The 22,145-nt window shown below is 35.8% G+C and overlaps 1 protein-coding gene across 2 annotated transcripts in view; it reads right to left on the reverse strand.

Annotated features, from left to right (window-relative positions):
- The window catches only part of XPO1 (exportin 1), a 43,259-nt gene that overhangs the window by 11,259 nt on the left and 9,855 nt on the right, over window positions 1-22,145 (reverse strand). For both annotated transcript variants that reach the window (XM_040224002.1, XM_040224003.1), the window contains exons 4-10: window positions 19,442-19,514; window positions 4,442-4,503; window positions 4,170-4,214; window positions 3,304-3,485; window positions 1,931-1,979; window positions 1,733-1,852; window positions 516-644 (exon numbers count right to left, since the gene is read on the reverse strand). In XM_040224002.1, the coding sequence (XP_040079936.1) occupies window positions 516-644; window positions 1,733-1,852; window positions 1,931-1,979; window positions 3,304-3,485; window positions 4,170-4,214; window positions 4,442-4,503; window positions 19,442-19,514 (660 nt within the window). The remainder of the gene's footprint in view (window positions 1-515; window positions 645-1,732; window positions 1,853-1,930; window positions 1,980-3,303; window positions 3,486-4,169; window positions 4,215-4,441; window positions 4,504-19,441; window positions 19,515-22,145) is intronic.

Genomic DNA, 22,145 nt, shown 5'->3' on the forward strand with positions numbered 1-22,145 from the left:
TTGGTCTAGTATATCCATTTTTGTACCTTCCTGTCCTAGCTTTTGTTTTTTAAATCAAAAACATAGTAAGATTTCCTCAAAGATAATCCTTTGAAATTTTTCCTAAATCAGTTTTCCCCCCTTGGTGTTATTAAAAATGTTCAAATATATAGTTGATTCAGATTACAAACATATTATGTAGCAATGTAGTTTTATGATTAACCTTCTAGATAATTTCATATATACCTAGTCAAACTAGGACTTACCCAATTCCTTTAATTTAAAAGATGGAAAGGTCAAAGGCAGAATATTAAACCCCCGGTAACCAAAACTTTAAATTCTGCAGAAATTACATATCAAAACATTCCCAGAACATTTCAAGGATTCTCAGAATTTCTAGCTTACCCTTCATTTTATATAACAAACACAGCATTGCACTAATTTATGTTAAGCTGTGGTGAAATGGTTAAACTGAAATCCAACTTTTTCTAAGGCACTAAAACTGTTTAGTCAGTTTAATAAGAGTGTTACATTACCTGTTTTAGCTGCATCATTGTCAGTGTAAATAGCGTTACAAATTGCTCCTCATACTGGCTTACACTCACACCAGCAATCTCAGTGAGGCACTTCAGAGAGACATTTCGAAACATTGGAACATTCAGGAACTATTTTAATTAAAACAAAGGGGAGAGAGGGAGCATAAAATTAAATAGCCTGAAACACTTTACTTAAAATTAACAATTAAAAAAATAATGAAGGATTTAGAAATCAGGAATACTGGGGGGGGGGGGGAACAGGCAAACAGGTGGTGATACAGGTTTTTGGTATCTATATTTTAAGGAAATTTCATTAGAAAGATAGTAAATGCTTTAAAAGCAAACTGTGCTTTCTTTGATGTGTCTTTAGACATCTGAAAAACACGAAGTTGCTTAGAAACTTTCCCCATGAACTACTACATGACTTTTAAAGATATGTTTTCTGTATAATCTGAAAATACTGTAACTGTAACTGTTTAAGATCCTAAGAGATCAGCAATATACCTAAGATTAACAAAGGTGTAGGGAAACTGGCTCTTTCTTATTTTATTGTTGAGAAGGAATAAATGTAGCCTCCTGTTTGTGGGTAGCAATTGATGAGCATCAAAAGCCTTAAAAATGGACATACCAATGCTTAACGTATATTAAAATTTGCACAAAGTAAGTATCTGGACAAGTACATAAATACCCAACATTTCCTGTGGTATTGTTGACAGTAGCAAGCAATTTAAAATAAACTTTCTATCAATAAAATGGTGGCTCCAACATAGTAAGTTCACATTAGAATATGACCCTATCAAGTCCTGATCTACAAAGCCCTAAATGTAAGTTATAACAGTCTGCTTTTAGAGGGTCTTGATTAAATACATAATTTATTCATTACATTTGATTAGAAAACATCTGAAAATACAACCAGTTGGTAATTATCTTTCGATAAACAATTACAAGACTTTATATAAGCATTACATGCTCTTGCAAACAAATTATTAGTTGTTCACAGAGAATATGAGAGACTGCCTAGTAAAGTGACAGTATCAAAAGATTCTGACACTGTTCTTAAAAATTAGCTGAAACTGCAGAAAAGTTCTTCTCAGTAGTTTTCTCATCTCAGAAATAAAACTGATTATGGTTATGAATGCAGATTGGTTTTTCTATTCAAAAGAGCATAGTTGTGCAAGCTTTATTTATAAGAAAATAACTGAAATGCATTCACGTACCTTATAAATTAATGTGCTGATTAACTTGGTCTCAAAAATATATCCAAGTGGAATCCAGTTAAGAAATCTGAGCAACGTTTCTAAAGTTGCATGTACAAGTGGAGCATTTTGGGAATTTTCCTACAACAAAAACATATTTTTCAATTAACATCTTCCTATAATAAGTTATTTTTTTTAAGTCAAATTAAAAACACTTACCATCACAAACTGACAAAGCTGAAAAATTTGTGAGAATTCGTTGCACATGCTAAAGAAAAACAAAAAAGTGATCAGTTTAGAAGAAATGCTATAACTATTTACAGAGTAACAACATTTCAGCAGCCATTAAAAGCCAAGTTACTTCTATTTATAAACACAGGTATCAATAATTTCATCGAAAGTTATAAAGTTGGGACTTCCCTGGTGGTCCAGTGGCTAAGACACTGTTTTCCCAATGCAGGGGCCTGGCTTTGATCCCTGGTCAGGGAACTAGAACGCACATGCCACAGCCAAATAAATAAATGTGCCATGCTTAGTCACTTGTGTCCGACTCTTTGCAACCCTATGAACTGTAGCCCGCCAGGATCCTCTGTCCATAGGGATTCTCTAGGCAAGAATATTGGAATGGGTTGCTGCGTCCTCTTCCAAGGATCTTCCCAGCCCAGGGATCAAACCCAGGTGTCCAACATTGCAGGCAGATTCTTTACCATCTGAGCCACCAGGTAAATAAATAAATAAATATTTAAATAAATAGGTTTTTAAAACTATGGGTAAATATCATTCTTTTAAACTCACCTATAAAGAGCACGTTAATTTCCTTTAAAGGTTTGGTTTTTATGTCATCCTTACTCTATTTGAAAATTTTCAATTAACATAGTCTTTTACTAATGTTTTAGTTTGGTCATGCAGCATGGCATGCAGGAGCTTAATTACCCAACCAGGGATCAAACGAGTGCTCCCTGAAGTGGAAATTCTGAGTCTTAACCACTGGACTACCAGGGATGTCCCTCAATCTAGTCTTTTAAATCCAGACAGTTGAAATAAAACTCTCCAAATGAAGAGAGGCAGTGTTAGATATCCCTAATCCATTGTGCTTACACATGGAACCAGAGAAAAAAATTCTAAATTCTGAAGCTATTTTAAACACATAAAGGTAAAATATTTGTTCCATAATGACTAAACACATTTTTATTACTATGTTGAAGAAAATAAAATCTGCCATGTTTCTGGTGTTAATTATAGGAAAATGGATAAAACGTAGGAACAGTAGAATTCTGTAGACATTTGGACACAAGTCATGTCCTTGGATCTATAATTAACTAGACACCATATAAAACAGACTCCCAAGAGCATTCTGGGAATTCTTAATCTATATTCTTTCCACATAACATGTATGAAGTTACTCTGTTGTAATACCATACATATTTTTCAAACCTCCCCAATTTAGAGTATTAGGCCATTTAAGCATTATTTAAATTTGGAGTCAAGAAGAATTAAAAATGTATTAACTTGTTCCTTAAATATTTATAATCTACCTCAATTCCTTGAAATTGTTTGAAAAATTGCTTAAAAATTCTAAAACAATTACTTGCCTGTCTTTTAAATGCTTAGCTTTCACTTGGGTTATCTGTCCACTAGAAAAATCAAATACTTCTTCACTCAAGAGTTTCAGAATCACCATATTATTCTGACAGAGACTTTCACTGGTCCGACTTGCTCCAACAATGTCACTGATAAAAGTTGGCCAGTGTTTTGGCCACTCCTGTTTAAGTATCTAAAATAAAACAGAAAGTGTTCATTTCATTTCACTTGTCAACTGCAAATAAACTTCACAGAAATTGTGTGATACCAAAAGCAGAAGCAAATCATCAACCAGCCTTCATTTTGTTCCCCTTTATCAAGACAGGAAATGTACCAGTCTCTACACAGAATATACTGAGTTAGAAACTACAAAGTCCTATGTCTTAAATGCCCCATTCTCAGGAAGATTTTTGTACGTATTTGTAGAAGTTAGGTAAATTAAAATTTTCTAGTTAGATAATATAGAAAGTTTAAAAAACAGGTAAAGTATAAAGATCAATTAAACGGATGCTTGAATTCAAAGCAATTTTTTAACGAATCAGTAAGACTGAGATAGCTGACATGGAAAAGAAACGTACAATATGAGGCAAAATTTTTTTAACGAGTCTAACTCATATTGGAGCCAAAGAAGTGAAGTTTTTATAGTATTTGTAAATACTGTAGTACTCTTTGTAAATACTACCACAGCATCTTAATAACTTTAAATGTTAGACAATGGGCTAACTATTATAAACACTGTGAGAACTACTATCACCACACTGCCAGATGTTTAGTTAATCAATAAAAGTAGAAAAGAATACTTTGTTCAACTTATCAGCTTAATTCTCAGGGAAGCACTTAATTCTCAGGGAAAACAATGTATCAAGTAAAAACTTACCTGAACAAGAATCATATTTAATTTCCCGATATATACCTTTTCTTTCTAAGAAAAGAAAAAAGTTCAAACAAGGACTTTAAAAAATTGATATAATCAATAACAACTGCAGGCAGCCCCCCACCCATGCCCGCCAGAAAGAACAAAGTGATTACAGATCTATCATAAATGATTTGCATATGTGTCTATATGTCTGTGACAGAAGTGGGTTTAAGATCAAGATCCAATATTTAAATGATTTACACTCTCACAGTAGCTTCCAATAAAGCTCTTACCTCTACACAAGTTGGGTCAGATGATGTCTTGATAATGAGGCCCACAACGTATTTTTTAATTCCTATTAAAAAAAAAATTATTCAACTTTATAGCATGCTATAAAATTGGGTACGGGGAGGGCAGAGTAAAGACCAGATCAGATCATACACCTGAATCCCATCACCAGTTATGACATTATGGGGGAAAATGAGTACTACTACTTTAATTTTTCAGTTTCATGAAGAATGACAAAATATTGGTTTGACAACTATGAATTATCTTCTAAGATATTATTTAATGCTAGATAGCCAACTATACCAAGCTGTGATTTTTAAATTAAGAGGAAAAAAAAAGGGGGGGAAACATGATTCCTTTAAAGAAACACAAGGTCAGATTAGTCCCTGTCAGATTTATTTACAGCACTAAGCTAATCCTGTATGTAATTTTACCTTGTTTGTTCTACAATGTAGAAAAAAACAGTTAAGAAGAAAGTTTTTATTTATATGATTAAGGATATCTTTATAGCACTACCTATTCTTTCAACAGTTAACATTTCACATCTTTCATTTTAATTTGCACCATTCAGAATTTACTGGGCATCTACTATATATCCCCTCAAAATTTTAAAGTAATGTTGTTCACTTTAAATTAATATACCCAAAGGACCTGAAACAGGATTTCCTAATCCAACAAATTATCTCTCCCTATGAAAAACAAAGACTAATCTCACACCTGTTTAATAATTTAGCTTTTGCCACAAAATGCTTTATGAAGATTTTCAAATTTTCAAAGCTATCTGAACTTCAGAAATACAGATGAACATTTATAAAACTGTGTCCCAACTCTCATCTAGCAAATCTACATTGGACTCAATATCCATTGACCAATTATCCACTGGATAATTTGTAAGAAACAGCTACCCAGAAATATAATCAACCCTAGGCAACAAAATGCCTATTTGATTATAAAACTACCCAAATAGAGCAATTTTCATGAGTTAAGTGTTAAATTCACTCTTTGACCCACAGGTTCCTTCACTGGTAACTGAAATAATTTTTATTAGTTATGGTGGAACTGGACATTTCAACATTCCAAATAAAGACAAAACTTTTAAAAAGCATTAATTATAAAAACATTTTCCTAATTGATGAAAAATATCACAAGTAAAATAAAGACACATAATAAGGGTTATTAATCAACTGAAAATGTAATAGTAAGTATTATCAATATTCACAATGTAAGAATCATTTAAAAAACTGCCTGCCAGTTACCAAAGATTTAACTATATATACACAAACACATAAAATCCAGTGAAAATTATGTTACTGACATTTAAAAAACTTCTACACTAGGCAAAGGCCCCAGTAATAACTGTTGTAGCCAGGATCTACCAATGAACATGCTGTGTTGTGCTTAGTCACTCAGTCAGGTCTGACTTTTTGTGACCCCACGTACTGTGGCCCACCAGGCTCCTCTGTTCATGGAGATTTCTCCAGGCAAGAATATTGGAGTGGGTTGCCATGCCCTCCTCCAGGGGATGTTCCCAACCCATGGATCGAACCCAGGTCTCCCACACTGCAGGCGGATTCTTTACCATCGGAGCCACCAGGGAAGCCCCAATGAATGAAATGAAAGAAATGGGCAAAACTTCCAGGACAAATTGTCTCTAAGTTGTCAGTAGGAAAAACTAAAAGGTGTAAGTACATTCTGTACTTATGGGGGCAACATTTTAGACAATGTTTCTATTGTCTAAAATTATTTTTTCAAAAAAAAGGCTTTGTGGACACCCTGAAGAAAATCAGATTTAGATTCAATAAAGTGATTTTAAAAAAGGAAAAAAGAAAGAAACACCCAGAACTAGGGGAACTAGTTTTATTTTAAAATGAGTGCTAAATCATACCACTTAGTTAGGATAAAAAAAAAAGTAAAGTCACTCAGTCATGTCTGACTCTTTGAGACCCCATGGACTGTAGCCTACCACACTTCTCTGTCCATGGGATTTTCCAGGCAAGAGTACTGGAGTGGGTTGCCATTTCCTTCACCAGAGGATCTTCCGAACCCTAGGGATCGAACTTGGGTCTCCCGCATTGTAGGCAGATGCTTTACCATCTGAGCCACCAGGGAAGTCACTTAGTTAGGATAACCCACACAATCATCTCATGTCCTTATATCCATTAGATCATTATCAAAACAATTCTTGTATTGTTGACCTTTCTGCTCTTTAGATAAATTATTGTCATTAAGGCCCCTAAAAAAAATTTTAAGAAAAAGAACCATACTGAATAAACAGAAAACATCACTCTGAAACCTCTAAATACAGGCAAAAACATGGAACAGTAGTGGAACTACAATTTCTACCTCCATATGAGTTTGGAGGCTTCTCTCAGCCTCAGAAGAAAACAGAATCAGACTGAGCCTACAACTCTATTAGCGACTAAATAACTTCTTTTCAGAAACTTCTGAAATTCATCTATAAGATGGAGCAAAGAGTAGAAGATGAAACCGGAAAAATGTGAAGTAAGTAGTAAACACACACGCAACCTGTAAGAATCTCAGAGACAAACTAAGTCTCAACTTAGTACCACTAATTATCACTCTAAAATTATCAGTGTCCATTCAAAGCACTTAAACTACATGTAAAAACCTTTTCCATCAAGTACTGCTGCACATAGTGTGTTTAGAATCTCCTGCTACGTAGCTTATAATAAGTACCATAATGCCCTCCCCAAATTTCTTCCCATTATTTACCAAAATTAAAAAAGTAAAAGGAGTCAGTTAAGAGTAGTTCTAAAATTGTGAATTACACCTTTAAAAAAAAAATGGTGGGAATCCCCTGGTTGCCTAGTGGTTAGGATTTTGGGCTTTCACTGCCATGGCTTCAGTTCAGTCCCTTTTTGAGAGCTAAGATTCTGCAAGCCATGTGGCTTGGCCAAAAGAATAAATAAATAAATAAATGGTGTCACACATATCAAGGTAGAAAAGTCAGATGTTTACAAGTAGCAGGGAAAGCTCAGCTTCTCAGATTTAACAGAAAATGATCCTAGACTTGACAAAAACAAAACCCCTTTATTCCCAGCATTTCTTTGTGCCAAATGAGTTAACTCGTCTGCCAGCTGGAAGGAAAAATAAAGTTTTCTTTCAGTTTCTTCAATTGTTTTATAAATAAAACAAATTTCTTAAAACAAGAACTATCTTTACAAGACTTCATATCCAAAAAAAACCATACTAATCAGAAATTATCTCTCTCCAATTTTTCAGAAAGCATATGTGGAGAGACTAGGATACTCCTTCCAGCAGTCTTCTAAGCTCTTTCCTGGGAATCAGGAAAACTTGTAAAATATATGTATTAAACAGATCAAAGAACACTTCACTGAAGAGTTCTCATACATAGGTTGTATGCCTCTGACAAACACAATTATGCTCTTACTGCTTACTATGCCAAGGCTTTCAAAGGACTCCTACAATGATCCAGCACACTTCTATCAATAGCCCCCACATCCCATTCTTCTAAATAGGAACAAAAAAATTCACCTCCAAAGTTTCTAAAGTAAACCTTCAAATCATTTATTGAAAAGTACTACTTTTTTTAAAAAAAGGACCATCCATGCATAGTTTCTTCAAAATATGGTACACTAGTATAAAAATGCCCAAATACTCACTGGAAAGTGGCTTATGGCATATGAAGGTGGCTTATGCTCCTTATCCAAGAGTTTAGGTATTAATAATCTTTTATAACTCTTATTTTTCTCAATATCAAGAAAAATGTCTTTAACAGTATCATTTCAAATAGAAACAAATTAACATCAAATAATCCACACTATCTCAAACTGATAATAACAATACTAGCTAGCTAAAAAGGTGAGATTTAAGTACACACAATTTCCAAAAATGCTCAAACGACCACACCATTGCACTCACCTCACACGCTAGTAAAGTATGCTCAAAATTCTCCAAGCCAAGCTTCAACAGTGTGAACCCTGAACTTTCTGTGCGACCCCAGACGGCAGCTCAACAGGCTCTGCCATCCCTGGGATTCTCCAGGCAAGAACACTGGAATGGGTTGCCATTTCCTTCTCCAACGCATGAAAGTGGAAAGTGAAGTCGTTCAGTGGTGTCCGACTCATCCCGACTCCATGGACTGCAGCCCACCAGGCTCCTCCGTCCGTGGGATTTTCCAGGAAGGGTACTGGAGTGGGGTGCCATTGCCTTCTCCAGCCAACATGTACCAGATCATCGAAAAAGCGAGAGTTCCAGAAAAAGATCTACTTCTGCTTTATTGACTATGCCAAAGCCTTTGTGTGGACCACAACAAACTCTGGAAAATTCTTAAAGAGACGGGCACACCAGACCACCTGACCTGCCTCTTGAGAAATCTGTATGCAGGTCAGGAAGCAAATAGTTAGAACTGGACATGGACCAACAGACTGGTTCCAAGTCAGGAAAGGAGTACGTCAAGGCTGTGTATTGTCACCCTGCTTATTTAACTTCTATGCAGAGTACATCATGAGAAACGCTGGGCTGGAAGCACAAGCTGGAATCAAGATTGCTGGGAGAAGTATCAATAACCTCAGATATGCAGATGACACCACCCTTATGGCAGAAAGTGAAGAGGAACTAAAAAGCCTCTTGATGAAAGTGAAAGAAGAAAGTGAAAAAGTTGGCTTAAAGCTCAACATTCAGAAAACTAAGGTCACGGCATCTGGTCCCATCACTTCATGGCAAACACATGGGGAAACAATGGAAACTGTGACAGACTTTCTTTTCTCGGGCTCCAAAATCACTGCAGATGGTGACTGTAGCCATGAAATTAAAAGACACATGCTCCTTGGAAAAAAAGTTATCACCAACCTAGACAATATATTAAAAAGCAGAGACATCACTTTGTCAACAAAGGTCTGTCTAGTCAAGGCTATGGTTTTCCCAGTAGTCATGTATGGATGTGAGAGTTGGACCATAATGAAACTGAGCACTGAAGAATTGGTGCTTTTGAATTGTGGTGTTGGAGAAGACTCTTGGGAGTCCCTTGGACTGCAAGGAGATCCAACTTAGTCCATCCGAAAGGAAATCAGTCCTGAATATTCTTTGAAAGGACTGATGCTGAAGCTGAAACTCCAATACTTTGGCCGACACGAAAAACTGTCTCATTGGAAAAGACCCTGATGTTGGGAAAGATTGAAGGCAGAAGGGGACAAGAAGATGAGATGGTTGGATGGCATCACCAACTCAATGGACATGAGTTTGAGTCAACTCTGGGAGTTGGCAATGGACAGGGAGGCCTGGGGTGCTACAGTCCATGGGGTCGCAAAGGGCTGGACACAACTGAGCAACTGAACTCCCATCAGACTTAATAGTTACATATATCATCTTGAAAGTTATTTACACAGCAATATTAACAGTCATACCCCCTAGGAACATCTTGTAAATATTTGACACTTAATGACAAGGTAAAAGAAATGCATTAACAGAATGTGATTCACTAAAACCCTTTAAAATGAGAACTTACTGACTACAACATACCGATGGTGCCATATTCCTGTAGAGGCAAAATGCCCTTTCTAAATTTAAATTGTAAGTTTGTTCATGAGCATCTTAGCTAGTCAGTGATACAGACTATCATTATATCATTAATATCATTATATTTTCAACCAAGTATAGAATTCTACCCATTGAGAGAAAAATAGGAGTGAAAAAGTTGCAGAATCTTATCCCTTGCTTTTATAGTGGCTAATTTTCATACACCACAGAAAATGGAGAGCCTTGACGCACTATCACAAAAGTAAAGCTACAACCAGGCAAAACTGAGTTCAGTCCAGTCCAAACCATTGAGCAATACTTAAACTCACTTTAAATGTGTATTCTATAATCACACACCTTCATCACAGCCATGCGTAACTGAAACTTTTTCCAAAAAAAGGAAGAAAGAAATGCTACTTTCAGATGCATAGCAAAGTGACTCAGTTATATATATATAACATACATGCATGTATACACTTTTGGCTTCCCTGGTGGCTCAGTGCTAAAGAACTCACCTGCCAGTGCAGGAGACACAGGTTCAATTCCTGGATTGGGACTATCCCCTGGTAAAGAAAATAGCAACCCACTACTGTATTCTTGCCTGGAAAATCCCACGGCTAGAGGTGCCTGGTGGGTTACACCATCCCTGGGGTTGCAAAAGAGTTGGATATGACTTAGTAACTAAATAGCAAGAACATACACGTTTTCAGATTCTCTTCCATTATAGTTTATTACAAGATTATTGATACTCAATATACCACAAGATATGTGCTACATAGTAGGTCTCTGTTATTTTATCTGTAATATTACTTCTATTGATCACATATCCCCAATTAATCCCTCCTCCCCTTTCAAACCCTTAGGTAACCATAGATTTGTTTCTTATGTCTTTGTTTAAATGAGCTCATTCGTATTGCTTTTAAAGATTCCACATATATCTGTCCTCTGACTTCTTTCACTTAGTATGATAATCTCCAGGTCTATCCAAGTGTCTGCAAATGACATTATTTCATTCTTTTTTATGTCTGAGCAATATTCCACTGAGTATGCACACAACCCACTTCTTTTCCCACTCATCTGTCCATGGGTATTTAGGCTGCTTCCATGTTTTGGCTCTTGACCTCTTGACGAAGGTGAAAGAGGATGAAAAAGCTGGCTTAAAACTGACAGTCAAAAAACTAAGTCATGGCACCCAGTTCCATCATTTCATGGCAAATAAATGGGGAAACAATGACAGACTTTATTTTTTTTGGCTCTGAAAAAGATTTGATGCTTTCAAATTGTAGTGCTAGAGAAGACTCTGAGAGTCCCTTGAGATACCAAGGAAATCAACCCCAAACATTCATAGGAAGGACTGATACTGAAGCAGAAGCTCCAATACTTCAGCCACCTGATGCAAAAAGCCAACTCATTAAAAAGATCATGAAGCTGGGAAAGATTGAAGGCAGGAAAGGGAACAACAGAGGATGAGACGGTTGGATGGCATCACCAACTTCAACGGACAGGAGTGTGAGCAAGCTCCCAGAGATGGTGAAGGAGAGGGAAGCCTGGTGTGCTGAAGTCCATGGGGTCATGAGTCAGACACGACTTAGTGACTGAACAAAAAAACATCTTGGCTATTGTAAACAGTACTACTATGGACACTGGGTTTCATGTATTTTTTTGAATCAGTTTTCATCTTTTCTGCATATGGGACCAAGAGTGGGATTACTGGCTCATATGGTAACTCTATTTTTAGTTTTTTAAGGACCCTCCATACTGTTCTCCATAGTGACTGCACCAATTTACATTCCTACTGACAGTATAGGAGAGTTCCTTTTTCTCAACATCCTCTTCTGTATTTATTATTTGTAGGCTTTTCTGATAATGGCATGTGGTGAGATACCTTACTGTAGTTTCAATTTTCATTTCTCTAACAACTAGTGATACTGAGCATCTTTATATGTGCCTGTTGGCCAGAAAGGAAAGTGCTTTTCCCATGTCACACTGTTATTACAAACCTGTCCACTTAAACCACCACCAATAATCAGAGTTGCTAAAATATAGCTATTTGTCCTATTTACCTTATCAGCCAAAGGAATCCAGAACAATATTCCTATTCCTCATTCACTGAAATACTCATGGGAACAAACCACAAAATGAAAAATAGAAAAAAATAATTCAAAAGCAGGGGTTCTTTACAGTCCCCAGAGATTATAAATTGGAATTAGACTAATTTATTGCCGATATGTTCAGTAGTTTTAAGAATGGATCTTTATTATTTATTATTCTTAAAAGGGTTTATAACTGCAAATAGTACTGAACAAGAACTCCTAATGAGAAAGAGCAATTAAAATTCTATTAAATTCATAATATACAATATTTGCAAACAACCCACAGGTAGATAAAGTAAAATAAAATATTCAGTGTTTAAAAAAAGGAATGAAATTGATACATGCTGCAACATGGATTAACTTTGGCAACATATGCTACTGAAATAAAGCAGACACAAAATATTGCATGACTGTACATATGAGTTACCAAATAGGCAAATTCATAAAGACAAGTATAATAATGGTTAACAGGGACTGGGAAGAGTATAACAGAGAGTTAAGGTTTAATGGGTAGTTTCAAATGGAATGACAAAAAAATTCCAGAGATGAATAGTAAGGATGGTTGCACAATACTATGAATTTTACTTACTGACAATGAACCATACATACACTTAAAATGGTAAATATGTATATTTAATCACAGAAGAGTTTTTATTTTACTAAAAATTCAACTTTTCTATAACAAAAGAATAATCATAAGAAAATCCACTACTCTTTAAAAAAATTTTTTGGATTTAAATAATTTTTTGGCCATGCCTGTCAGCCTAAGGGATCTTAGTTTCCCAACTAGGGATCAAGCCCACGCCCCCTATATTAAAAGTTTGGAGTCAAACCACTGGACCACCAGTTCCTCCAAACCTCTTTAATAAAATCTATAGGGGTTCGCGTCTCCTGTGTGGATGTGATGTAAGGATTAGGCATTGTGAGGTCTTAAATAAAGACCGCTTATGAAGTTCCACATAACTAGGAAATATTGGGGGGGTCGGGGACCACACTGTTATTATACCTTAAATAGAAATGGTAGGAAGACAGTTTTTGTCAATTACATATGATGCTGACATACAAAATAATATTATAAAAAATATTGTGTTATCAGATAAAATGTAATCAATAGTTTGCTTTATTATCCCATCGTGTTATAAAACTGGCAAAAATACACCAGTAAGAGTGCTTGTTAAATCTGAGATCAGACTGGTACACATTACATTGCAGAGTGGGGGGAGAATTTCTCATGGATTTGCTTAAAAGCCATGGCCTTAAGAGTCCAAACACTTAAAAGTTCTTTTCAAAATGACCAACAAAGGAAACAACTATCTCTGCTCAATAAGCCTAACAATATTACCTTAAATATACATACAGAGATGATGTGTAGGATGCTGAACAGCCTAAGTCACGGTGGAAAGCCATTATATATGTGCTGCACTGGCTAGAATTTTAAAAAACGGACCATACCAAGCTTTGGTGAGGATGGGAAGCATACTGCTACTGAACATGTGAAGTGATACAATCATTTTGGAGAACAGTTGGGCAGTTAAAACCATACACCTACCATATGATCTAGCCATTCTACTCCTAGCTAATCAATTGAGTGACAGAAAGCAGATTGGGGTCTGGGGAGGTAAAGGAAAAGGCATTCACAAAAAAAAAGGTCATGATTATAGTGGTGGTTTCACGCATGAGTCAAAATGTATCAAATTGTATACTTGAACTTGTATAGTTAATTGTAAATGTTAAAAACTCACTACTGCTTAAAGGCAACAAGTTAAATGTGATATTCAGTACAATGGGCGATTTTATGCATAGGAATGACCCGATTAGTTCTGTTTCTAAAATACACTAAACCCTTTGCTGAAAATATATCACGACGGACAAACAGAAGTGGGTGTTAAGGAGCCCAGTTAGGATGTTACTGCAGAAATTTCAAGCCAACTTGAGAGTAGTATACTGAGTGTTTGGTGAAATGGAGAGAAGTGGAAGTATGTTTTATGGAAAGGGGCTAACAATACACGTGTTTATCCACAGTCAGCACCCAGATATGCAGAGCGTTTTTACTTATTATATCCTGTTCCAATAACCATGCAAGACAATCAAAATAGTATGGCTTTATCACTATGAACTCTTTTCTTCACCATTGCTCTTTTCAATGTCAGCAAGTCTGTATATATTTCATAAAAATGTAACGATCTGTAAACTACCTTTAGTTTAAATGAACCACTCCCTATTTGGAAATTATTTCCCTTCATATATTAAAATTCAATCTTTTTCTTTAGTTGAAACCATTACCTTAAATAAAAACAAACAACTGAGACTTAAAACTTCAGTTTTTGCACAGCAAAGGAAACCATAAACAAAACAAAGACACTCTATAAAATGGGAGAAAATATTTGCAAATAACACAAATGACAAGAGATTCACCTCCATAATATACAAACAGCTCACACAGCTTAATATAAACACCCTTCTCAAAAGACAAAAAAAAAAAAAAAAAAAAATCAAAACATGGGCAAAAGATCTAAAGTTATTTTGTCCAACGACACACAGACGGCCAAACAGAAATGAAAACCAAAATTACAATCAGGTATCGCCTCACACTGACCAGAATGGCCCATCATCAAAAAGTCTACAAATAATAAGTGCTAGAGAGGCTGTGGAGAAAAAAGAAACTTCTAAATTGGTACAGCCAGCATGGAGATCAGTTATGAAGGTTCCTTAAGAAACTATGGAAGGGAACTTCTCCGGTGGTCCAGTAGTTAAGAATTCGCCTACCAATACAGGTGTCAGGGGTTTGATCCCTGGTGCAGTAAGATTCCACATGCAGTGGGGTGGGGGAATTAGCCCATGCTCTTACAAAAGAAGCCAACACAACTAGAGTAGCGTCCACTTGCCACAACCAGAAAAAGCCCATGCACAGTGACAAAGACCCAGTGCACCCCAAAATAAATAAATGAAACAAAACTATGGAAGCAATCTAAATGCCCATGACAGATGAATGGATAAAGATGTGAAACACAATGACAGCCAGAAAAAAGAAAACCATAATGCCATTTGCAGCAACATGGAAAGACCAAACGATTATCATACCAAGTAAAGCAAACCAAAGTATCCTATGATATCTCTTATATCTGGAATCTTTTAAATGATACAAATGAAATTTATACAATCAATACAGACTCAAAGGCAACAAACTTATGGCTACCAAAAGAAAAGGAAGGTGATGGAAGGGATAAATTAGGAATTTGGGATTAAAATATACATACGATATATAAAATAGATAACTAAGACCTATTGTACAGCACAAGGAACTATACTCCGTAGCTTTAAAAAATGTCTTGACTTATAGTACCTGATCTATGTTATTCACTTCAAAACTTAACCTCAAAGAAATCAACTATATATAATACGTACACATGTAATTTAAAAATGTAAAAGCAAAAATATTGGGAAAGTCATTAGGCTCTTAAATAAAGGACTGAATTCCAAATAAGGAGTGGTGTTAGTCACTGAAATAATTCAATACTAAGCAAGTAATGGAATAATTATATACCAGCTAGTGGAGGTGATAGAGTATGTTGAGCTATTTTAAATCCTGAAAGATGACGCTGTGAAGTGCTGCACTCAATATGCCAGCAAATTTGGAAAACTCAGCAGTGCCCACAGGACTAGAAAAGGTCAGTTTGCATTCCAATCCTAAAAATGGCAATGCCAAAGAACGATCAAACTACCGCACAATTGCACTCATCTCACATGTTAGTAAAGTAATGCTCAAAATTCTCCAAGCCAGGCTTCAGCAATACGTGAACTGTGAACTTCCAGGTGTTCAAGCTGGCTTTAGAAAAGGCAGAGGAACCAGAGATCAAATTGCCAACATCTGCTGGATCCTCGAAAAAGCAAGAGTTTCAGAAAAACATCTATTTCTGCTTTATTGACTATGCCAAAGCTTTTGACTGTGTGGATCACAATAAACTGTGGGAAATTCTGAAAGAGATGGGAATACCAGACCACCTGACCAGCCTCTTGAGAGACCTGTATGCAGGTCAGGAAGCGACAGTTAGAACTGGACATGGAACAACAGACTGGTTCCAAATAGGAAAAGGAGTACGTCAAGGCTGTATATCGTCACCCTGCTTATTTAACTTATATGCAGAGTACATCACGAGAAACGCTGGACTGGAAGAAACACAAGCTGGAATCAAGACTGCCAGGAGAAATATCAATAACCTCAGATATGCAGATGACACCACCTTTATGGCAAAAAAGTGAAGAGGAACTAAAAAGCCTCTTGATGAAAGTGAAAGAGAATGAAAAAGTTGGCCTAAAGTTCAACATTCAGAAAACTAAGATCATGGCATCCGGTCCCATCACTTCATGGGAAATAGATGGGGAAACAGTGGAAACAGTGTCAGTCTTTATTATTTGGGGCTCCAAAATCACTGCAGATGGTGATTCAGCCATGAAATTAAAAGACGCTCACTCCTTGGAAGAAAAGTTATGACCAACCTACAGGCTGGGACATTACTTTGCCAACAAAGGTCCGTCTAGTCAAGGCTATGGTTTTTCCAGTGGTCATGTATGGATGTGAGTTGGACTGTGAAGAAACGTGAATGCCAAAGAATTGATGCTTTTGAACTGTGGTATTGGAGAAGACTCTCGAGAGCCCCTTGGACTGCAAGGAGGTCCAACCAGTCCATCCGAAAGGCGATCAGTTCTGGGTGTTCTTTGGAAGGAATGATGCTAAAGCTGAAACTCCAGTACTTTGGCCACCTCATGTGAAGAGCTGACTCACTGGAAAAGACTGATGCTGGGAGGGGTTGGGGGCAGGAGGAGAAGGGGACAACAGAGGATGAGATGGCTAGATGGCATCACCGACTCGATGGACATGAGTTTGGGTGAACTCCAGGAGTTGGTGATGGACAGGGAGGCCTGGCGTGCTGCCAATTCATGGGGTCGCAAAGAGTCAGACACGACTGAGCAACTGAACTGAACTGAAGGACACACTAAGGGAAACCAAGGCAAGAGACATCTAACTCTGTCTACAATTGTCAGGTATTATTTCTGGCAAAGTGCTTCAGACAATGCCCTAAATTGAAAACGCCATTCCCCTAAAAACATGTGAAATTAACATCCGCTTATGGATGGATAAGAAACTGAAAGGTCATAAAGTATGTACTAGACTGAAATAAATGATTACAAAAATTCTTTTGGCTGGCTGTACAGCCACACCTATCCTTCTCTGAAAATACATCAAGCACTGCCACTTTTGTGAATAAGCTTGTCTAAAGGGGCCAACCAGATTTTCTTTCACCACATGCTAGCACTCATATATACTAAGACTAGCTAACAAATGGAAGGTAACAGCTTAAAAGATTGACAATTATAAACAAAAGGAATGTATAGTGTTTCAGGGGTTATCCTGATTTATTTCAAACATCAAAGTTAAAGATGAAGACAAATTAACATTCGGAAATATTAGTATACTTTGTGAGATATAAAATCTTAGGATGGTACAAGCCTCTTAGGAATGACAAAGTTGGAAAGAGTCATAAATATAGCAGTGAATAAATTTATGTCTCAATGTTTTGTAAACAAGTTCAATTACATTCATCATGCAAAGTTGTTGTTGCAGATCTAAAGTTCACTAACATTCTCCAGGAGCTGTTCTACATCCTCTTCTGATAGTGAACCTCTGCAACACCCTAGAAATTACACTACACTTTCCCCTCCATGTAATGACTTCACCAACAGCGACGACCATGTATGTAGTGATAGTAACTTCAGGTATTTTTAGAAAAGATTTACATCCCACTCAATCTTACCACTAGTGTTAAGGGGAAATGTAAAGAGAAAGGTGATTCTGATAAGATGTCTTCTTTTAAGTATAACTTTCAGAGAAATGAAGTGTATCATTAATACAGAATAGGAACACATGAAGAATCCTCCACCAGTTTTTTTCCAAACAAGACTTTCAAAACTGAAAAATCTCATGTCCTGGAATATGCACAGAAATATATGGAAATTTTTGACTGTGATAAAAGCCAAAACATGCCACTCCCATTATTCATGTGGAAAGCAAAAAATGTCAAGTTCTCAAGGATAACTGTAACCTCTGATATTATAAGCACATATTACTTCAAATAATTTAATTTTACAGCTGGAAAATAACTTGGGAGGATCATCGAGCATAATCCTTATCTAATAAGAAGCAAAGGTTTATGTGTTTAGAAATTAAAGAGGGACTTACCACAGTAAAATGGCAATGAAATAAAAAATAAACACTTTCTGTTGGTATGGTAAGCCATGGCTCAAGCCACAAGTATGAAACAACAATAATAAAGGAACCAGGACTTCACTGAAGTCCCTAAAAGTAAGTAGTGATGAAGTACAAAGGATCTATTTGGGATAGGAGTCAAACCATACTTATTAATTTCTAAAGTCACAGAACATGATCTAAAATGGTTTCAAACCAAAATAAAACATTAAAGAACCTCTTTGGGTGGCAGTATTCAAATACTTCCATACTATCATTCTTAATTCACAGTTTATGATGTTTTAGGGATATTGCTGTTAAAAAACTGTCCCATTCACCTCTAAATGTGCTATGAAGATGTCAAGATTTAAGTCAGGATTTCATAAATCCAGGTCACTATCCCATTATAAAGATGATATGAAAAAGCAGGTCAAAGACGACATCTTAAAAAGCAACAGTCCAAGAAAGGGAACATGATTTAATAGAACGCCATCAAAAGTAGAGTAACCCCATTATAAAGTCCAGACAAACAAGTAACAAAGTAGTTAATAAGGCAGTATGTGAAAACCACATTAAAGAATTTCGAGACTAACTTTGCCCCTTGTTTCTTAAACCATGACTACTTTTATCAAGGTAGTACAAAGGAAAAAGTTAAAATATTAATACCAGGCATCATCAAATCTTCATTTTTAAAAAATCTTTCCTATTTTAGAAGCAAATCTTTTGTAAGGTATGCTTAGAATTTCAAAAGGTAAAGTCCTATGATTTTTAAAACTTGGTTTTTCCTGTGCTGTTATGTTTATGTGTTATTCCTTGTATTTTAATACTCATTACTTGTTACCATGTGATGAATTTAAAACAATGCATAAGAGCACATATTCAAATTTCATTCACTTCAAACAGGTCCAGATTAACTATGAGTTGATAAAAATTTTTCACAATATTTACTGGAGAAAGTTGGACCAGTCTGGTTTCTGCTTTCTCCCAAATAAAACCTTATTCTTCCCCTGCCCCCAGCATCTGCCTTTGCAACATGATGAAAGCAGTAAACAAACCATTAGTGCATAATAAACTATTAAAGATTTGACACATTCCTCCTAATAGTCAACTAACAAAAATGCCAGGGATAATACATTCTGAATTTGCAATTCTTTAAAACACTTTCCTACCTTCACATTGGTTCCTTGGAAGAATCTTCCACCTTGTTTTTATCACATTTTCCAAAATCTGTAGTCCATAATACTGAAAATTGGAGAATAAAAGTATGTGAATATATTGCTATAAGACTGGCAATTTCCAGGATTCACAAATGGACAGACATTCACACATTTACATCTAAAGTTTCAAAAACAGTATGCTACCAAGTTTTAATTACATATATTAAACAAGGATCTATTCATTCGCCCATATACTGAATTTTCATGCATTTTCCTCATTTTATTGTTTACTACTCTATTTAACGTCCTGCTGTTTATACATGCTCACACCAGGAGGAAAAACCAAATAAAAAGCCCTTAGCAGCCAAATGGGCTAGGTCTGCAGAAGGAAAATGTAGCAGCCAGATATGAATTCACAGCATAAATGACTGCTTATAGGCTCACGTACTTTAACAAAACCAGGCTCCTAAGAATTTAGCAGCTTGGATGTTCTCAAGCTTCCTACCATCTTCTAGGAGTTGTAAACTCTTGGCCAAGTATTAAAGTATTGTCACAGATACTTTCTATAGAAACTGTTTACAAACATCACTGGTGTGTTACTTAAGGAGCAGCAAGACAGCCCACGGGTTTAATTTAAAAATTTAACCCCACCCTTATAGTTGCTATTTCTACTAATTTAAAGATAAACTTTTGTGCACAGTCAAAATAATACACAAATGCATGTTGCAATCTGTATCTACCTTTCAGGTATTTCTTCCAAGTATATAAATAACTAAAAATGTAAATTAATAAATACAAATACCACTTTGAAGCCATTTTGTCCCCCCTGTTGATTACTCACTCTAAACAGTCAACAATATTTATAACAATTTATAAGGCTACAGCAGTTACTACCCAAAATTATTACCATGACCAATTAGTGTGGATAGACAGGAGGAAGAAAAGGGTCAAAATCGCTGTGGTATGTTTCAACTGGTTGAACTAGGGAAGAATCAGCTAGAATACCTGAAAGGCAAACTCATTCATATATAGACATACAACCTCAGATTGCAAGTTTTGGCTGAGAATAAGAGTTCATCTTTAAAATGGTTAGTCACCACACAATAAAATAGGAGCATTAGTATTTCAACCAAAGGGATCATGTGAATGCACACTTTATCCAAAGCACAATATAGACTGTCCCAAACTACATTGTGCTCAAACAATGTTTTTGCTGTTTTCTTTCATTTTTAACATTTTGTACTTTTTAAGGGAAATTTTGCCATTTAAACCCAAATCCTACATTTGCAGAACATTCCTTAAAAATACTTCATAAATAAAAACAAGGCCAAAGCAAAATTCTGAAATTATAAATTTGATGCTATCAAAAGTTTCATAATCAGCAGCAAATGGTGAAGCTTTCTATCCTCTTTAAAGGTCTAGCTCTCAAGACACATGTACACAAAGTTCTCACTGACTAAAATTCTAAATTAACTTTAAAAACATACTACTCTAAACTTGCTTTAATTTTACAGTCATGAAGTCAAGAGGGGCTAAAGTTCTACCAAGTCAAAACAAATGCACTTCCTACTACATGGAATGAATATACATCCTCTTGCTAATTTTCAACCAATTACAAAGATCTTTAAGAAACTAAGAAACAAAACCCACCATAAATACACCAGTTAAGAAGTAATAATCTTAAGGACAACTTCACCATATTCAGCTGATATATTTTTAGCTTACCCCTTTTTTAATCTAAGGATATCCCCCCTTTATTTTGCTGCATTCATTTACTTCTGCCTTTGTATCTGATACTTTGTTACCTAAATTACCAATTTACTGACCTCTAGTCCTTTCTTCAACTGTAAAAAAGTAGCACAAGTTTGTTGAAGATACAATTCATATTTTCATCTTTCTGCTAGGAGGGCTGAAGTAGGAAGCCCAATAAAAGCTGTTTACAAGTTAGTTCAAAGGAAGACACAGATCACTTTCAGAATACCCTAAAACACAATCTTTCCTAGACATTGAGACTTTACAAATGATGAGAATTCAGTTATTTGAAAAGGGAGTATTTTAATGAAAAAATCTGGAAGTGACAGCCAAATCTGAGGGCCAATGGTAAAGAACTACTTTGGAAATATACATAAATAATCCAAATATCATTTTGAAGTATTACATTTCTGCTTTACATGTCAGGACTTGAGAAATCCACTGCTGAGTTATGAAGATGAGGGACAGATAACAGCAAAGACTACATGAAAAAAAAAAAAATAAATGCATGAAATGATCCCTATGGTAGAAATTTCTACTGAGCCCTTAGAAATACTTATTTTACGCATTGAATTCCCCTTTCCCCTCCCACCACCCATGAAACAAAAACAATTGATGAACAGAATTCAGTTAAAGGGAATCAAAAGGGTAGACCTTGTGGAGGCCTGCCGTCAAAGCCTAGCTGTGTCAGTTGCACAGGAAGACACCCCTTTTCTTCCTATTACAAGCAATCAACATAATGGAACATTATGATTAATATCAGGTAGTGTTAACATCTTTAAAGAAAAAAAAAATGATTGCATAAAAGCCAAATGTCATAGTGCATAAATTTAGCACCAAATCATTTGTAATTTATGTAAATTGAAGAATTCTTTACCTGTTGCTTTCTTTCTGTTCCTCTAATCATCTCATTTTTCACAAGACAAATTTGAGTTTTTAAAAATACTGTTGATAAATCAACTTA

The sequence above is a fragment of the Oryx dammah genome, unplaced genomic scaffold, assembly GCF_014754425.2.
Source record: "Oryx dammah isolate SB20612 unplaced genomic scaffold, SCBI_Odam_1.1 HiC_scaffold_25, whole genome shotgun sequence".
Lineage (NCBI taxonomy): Eukaryota > Metazoa > Chordata > Mammalia > Artiodactyla > Bovidae > Oryx > Oryx dammah.